This window comes from Salvelinus alpinus, chromosome 21, assembly GCF_045679555.1.
Source record: "Salvelinus alpinus chromosome 21, SLU_Salpinus.1, whole genome shotgun sequence".
Lineage (NCBI taxonomy): Eukaryota > Metazoa > Chordata > Actinopteri > Salmoniformes > Salmonidae > Salvelinus > Salvelinus alpinus.
In genome coordinates, this window is record NC_092106.1 from 51,904,471 (window position 1) to 51,909,162 (window position 4,692).

The 4,692-nt window shown below is 39.6% G+C and overlaps 1 protein-coding gene across 1 annotated transcript; it reads right to left on the reverse strand.

Annotated features, from left to right (window-relative positions):
• Nucleotides 1-648: 648 nt before the first annotated feature.
• On the reverse strand, nucleotides 649-1,080 carry LOC139548528 (uncharacterized). Its single transcript, XM_071358217.1, has one exon. The coding sequence runs from the start codon at nucleotides 1,078-1,080 to the stop codon at nucleotides 649-651; it is 432 nt and encodes a 143-aa protein (XP_071214318.1).
• Between the last annotated feature and the right edge of the window lie 3,612 nt (nucleotides 1,081-4,692).

Sequence of the window (4,692 nt, forward strand, 5' to 3'; positions counted from 1 at the left end):
TACAGAGTGAGTAGGTTGCCGTTTGGGACGAAAAACAAAGACAGTGGTTATTTACACCAGATAAACAACAACACAGTGGTGTCTGCATATCTACACTGCTTGAAGCACTGTGTTCTCCCGGCCTTCTAAATCAAATGGAACCAGTCACTAAGGAACTTGATTTAGGTATGAGCTAGGCCTCTAGTGAACAATAAGAACTATACTGTAGCTAGGTGTGTGGGTGAAAGAATGAACAAAAGGCTACCTTATAAAGTGATTATTTTCAACTAAAGTTTGTAAAAAAAACACACAAAAAACACTGAACAACAATCCAAGGAAGAAATATCTTGATTTTCTTTAGACAAGCTTAACATAGTTCCATGTTACTTTTGAGAAATTTAAAAAGAAATGTTCCTGAGGCTTTTAAACTTTAAGTTATTTATAATAATGCAGGCAAATCATGAAATGGAAAACAAGTCACTATCGATGTAGATGTACTCCACTTCAGAGAGATAGCCTTAAACCCTGAACACGCACAACCTGAAAACACAGCCTGATCTCATAGACTAGACGTAACATAGTAAACGTAAATCCAAGACACACAAATTAGTATATGTTACATTTGGTATGGTTACACAAGACAGTTGGTTACTTAAGGCAAAAACTAAATTAGGGTGGATGGGTCGGGGTGGATGGGTCGGGGTGGATGGGTCGGGGTGGATGGGTCGGGGTGGATGGGTAGGTGTGGATGGGTCGGGGTGGATGGGTCGGGGTGGATGGGTCGGGGTGGATGGGTCGGGGTGGATGGGTCGGTGTGGATGGGTCGGGGTGGATGGGTCGGTGTGGATGGGTCGGGGTGGATGGGTCGGGGTGGATGGGTCGGGGTGGATGGGTCGGGGTGGATGGGTCGGGGTGGATGGGTCGGTGTGGATGGGTCGGTGTGGATGGGTAGGTGTGGATGGGTCGGGGTGGATGGGTCGGTGTGGATGGGTCGGTGTGGATGGGTCGGGGTGGATGGGTCGGTGTGGATGGGTCGGTGTGGATGGGTAGGTGGATAACGTTAACGTCTAGCAACCCAAAGGATTCGAGTTCGTATCTCATCACAGACAACTTTAGAATATTAGCTAATTAGCAACTTTTCAGCTACTTTGCAACTACTAACCCTAACTTTAATCCTTTAAATTTAACCCTAAACTTAACCCTAAACTTAACCCTAACTTTAATCCTTTAAACTTAACCCTGTTGCTGTCCCCAGTCCGCCTGGCCTTGCTGCTATTCCAGTTTCAGCTGTTCTGCCTGCGGTTATGGAACCCATACCTGTCCCAGACCTGCTGTTTTCAACTCTTAATGATCGGCTATGAAAAGCCAACTGATATTTATTCCTGATTATTATTTGACCATGCTTGTCATTTATGAACATTTTGAAAATCTTGGCTCTCTCTAATTCTCTCTTTCTTTCTCTCTCTCGGAGGACCTGAGCCCTAGGACCATACGTCAGGACTACCGGGCATGATGACTCCTTGCTGTCCCCAGTCCACCTGGCCTTGCTGCTATTCCAGTTTCAACTGTTCTGCCTGCGGTTATGGAACCGCCACCTGTCCCAGACCTGCTATTTTCAACTGTTAATGATCGGCTATGAAAAGCCAACTGAAAATTATTCATGATTATTATTTGACCATGCTTGTCACTTATGAATATTTTGAACATCTTGGCATAGTTCTGTTATAATCTCCACCCGGCACAGCCAGAAGAGGACTGGCCACCCCTCATAGCCTGGTTCCTCTCTAGGTTTCTTCCTAGGTTTTGACCTTTCTAGGGAGTTTTTCCTAGCCACCGTGCTTCTACACCTGCATTGCTTGCTGTTTGGGGTTTTAGGCTGGGTTTCTGTACAGCACTTCGAGATATTAGCTGATGTACGAAGGGCTATATAAAATAAAATAAACTTGATTTGAACCCTAACCTTAACCCTAAACTTAACCTTAACCCTAACCTTAACCCTAAACTTAACCCTAAACTTAACCCTAACCTTAACCCTAAACTTAACCCTAAACTTAACCCTAACCTTAACCCTAAACTTAACCCTAAACTTAACCCTAACTTTAATCCTTTAAACTTAACCCTAAACTTAACCCTAACCTTAACCCTAAACTTAACCCTAACTTTAATCCTTTAAACTTAACCCTAAACTTAACCCTAACCTTAACCCTAAACTTAACCCTAACCTTAACCCTAAACTTATCCCTAACCTTAACCCTAAACTTAACCCTAACCTTAACCCTAAACTTAACCCTAACCTTAACCCTAAACTTAACCCTAACCTTAACCCTAAACTTAACCCTAACCTTAACCCTAAACTTAACCCTAAACTTAACCCTAACCATAACCCTAACCTTAACCTTAACCTTAACCCTACACTTAACCCTAACCTTAACCTAGCTAATTTTAGCCAGCTAGCTAACATTAGCCACCTAACCACCTATCTAGAATCAGTGACATATCATACGTATTGACAATTTTTTTATATTGTTTGTTTTTGAAAATTCGTACCACATGGTACATTTTGCAAATTCATAAACATATAATACGAATTGTAATTTGTTACCTATCATGCGAAATCGGTGATGGACGTTCACAAATGCATACCAACGTAACATATCATACAAAATGGAGGTTCTTGGATTTACGTACAGAATAATGCAAAATTCTCGGAGACGAGGCAAGTCACTATCGAAGTAGAACACGTCACTGAGATAACCTTTAACCCTGAACACTCACAACCTACACATCTGTTTTGATAGGTTTATCAGTTCTAATCAGTTGTGTTTTAATAGGTTTATCAGTCCTAATCAGCCGTGTTTTGATAGGTTTATCAGTCCTAATCAGCTGTGTTTTGATAGGTTTATCAGTTCTAATCAGTTGTGTTTTAATAGGTTTATCAGTCCTAATCAGTTGTGTTTTAATAGGTTTATCAGTCCTAATCAGCTGTGTTTTAATAGGTTTATCAGTCCTAATCAGTTGTGTTTTAATAGGTTTATCAGTCCTAATCAGCTGTGTTTTGATAGGTTTATCAGACCTAATCAGTTGTGTTTTGATAGGTTTATCAATCCTAATCAGTTGTGTTTTGATAGGTTTATCAGTCATAATCAGCTGTGTTTTGATAGGTTTATCAGACCTAATCAGTTGTGTTTTGATAGATTTATCAATCCTAATCAGTTGTGTTTTGATAGGTTTATCAGTCATAATCAGCTGTGTTTTGATAGGTTTATCAATCCTAATCAGTTGTGTTTTGATAGGTTTATCAGTCATAATCAGCTGTGTTTTGATAGGTTTATCAGACCTAATCAGCTGTGTTTTGATAGGTTTATCAATCATAATCAGCTGTGTTTTGATAGGTTTATCAATGCTAATCAGCTGTGTTTTGATTTGAAGCTATTCATACCCCTTGACTTATTCCACATGTTGTTGTGTTACAGCCTGAATTCAAAAATGATTAAATATATTTTTTCTCACCCCTGTACATACAATACCCTATAATGACAAAGTGAAAACATGTTTTTAGACATTTTTACACATTTATTGAAAATGAAATACATAAATATCTAATTTCCATAATTATTCACACCCCTGAGACAATACTTTGTAGAAGTACCTTTGCCAGTGATTACAGCTGTGAGTCTTTCTGGGTAAGTATCTAAGAGCTTTTCACACCTGGATTGTGCAGCATTTGCCCATTATTCTTTTCTAAATTCTTCAAGCTCTGTTAAGTTGGTTGTTGATCATTGCTAGAGAACCATTTTCAGATCTTGCCATAGATTTTGAAGCAGATTTAAGCAAAACTGTAACTCGGCCACTCAGGAACATTCACTGTCTTCTTTGTAAGCAACTCAGGTGTATATTTGGCTTTGTGTTTTAAGTTATTGTCCTGCTGAAAGGTGAATTAATCTCCCAGTGTCTGGTGGAAAGCAGACTGAACCAGGTTTTCATCTAGGATTTTGCCTGTGCTTAGGTTTATTGCATTTATTTTTTATCCTGAGAAACTCCCCAATCCGTATCAATTACAAGCATACCCATAACATGATGCAGCCACCACTATGCTTGAAAAATGGAGAGTGGTACTCAGTAATGTGTTGTATTGGATTTGCCCCAAACAGAACACTTTTCAGGACAATAAGTGAATTGCTTTGCCGCATTTTTTACACTTTTACTTTAGTGCCTTGCTGCGAACAGGATGCATGTTTTGGAATAGAGTCTTCCTTCTTTTCACTCTGTCATTTAGGTTACTAATGTGGAGTAACTACAATGTTGTTGATCCATCCTCAGTTTTCTCCTATCACAGCCATTAACTCTGTAACTGTTTTAAAGTGACCATTGGCCTCATGGTGAAATCCCTGAGTGGTTTCCTTCTTCTCCGGCAACTGAGTTAGGAAGGACGCCTGTATCTTTGTAGTGACTGGGTGTATTGATACACCATCCGAAGTGTAATTATTAACTTCACCATGATCAAAGGGATATTCAATATCTGCTTTTTATTTATGTTTTACCCATCTACCAACAGGTACCCTTCTTTGCGGGGCTTTGGAAAATCTCCCCAGTCTTTTTGGTTGAATCTGTGTTTGAAATTCACTGCTAGACTGAGGAACCTTACAGATAATTGTATGTGTGGGGTACAGAGATGAAGTAGTCATTCAAAAAGCATGTTAAACACTATTATTA

Coding starts and splice junctions, on each gene's coding strand:
- LOC139548528 (XM_071358217.1), bottom strand. CDS start 1,080: ATGAGATACGAACTCGAATCCTTTGGGTTGCTAGACGTTAACGTTATC.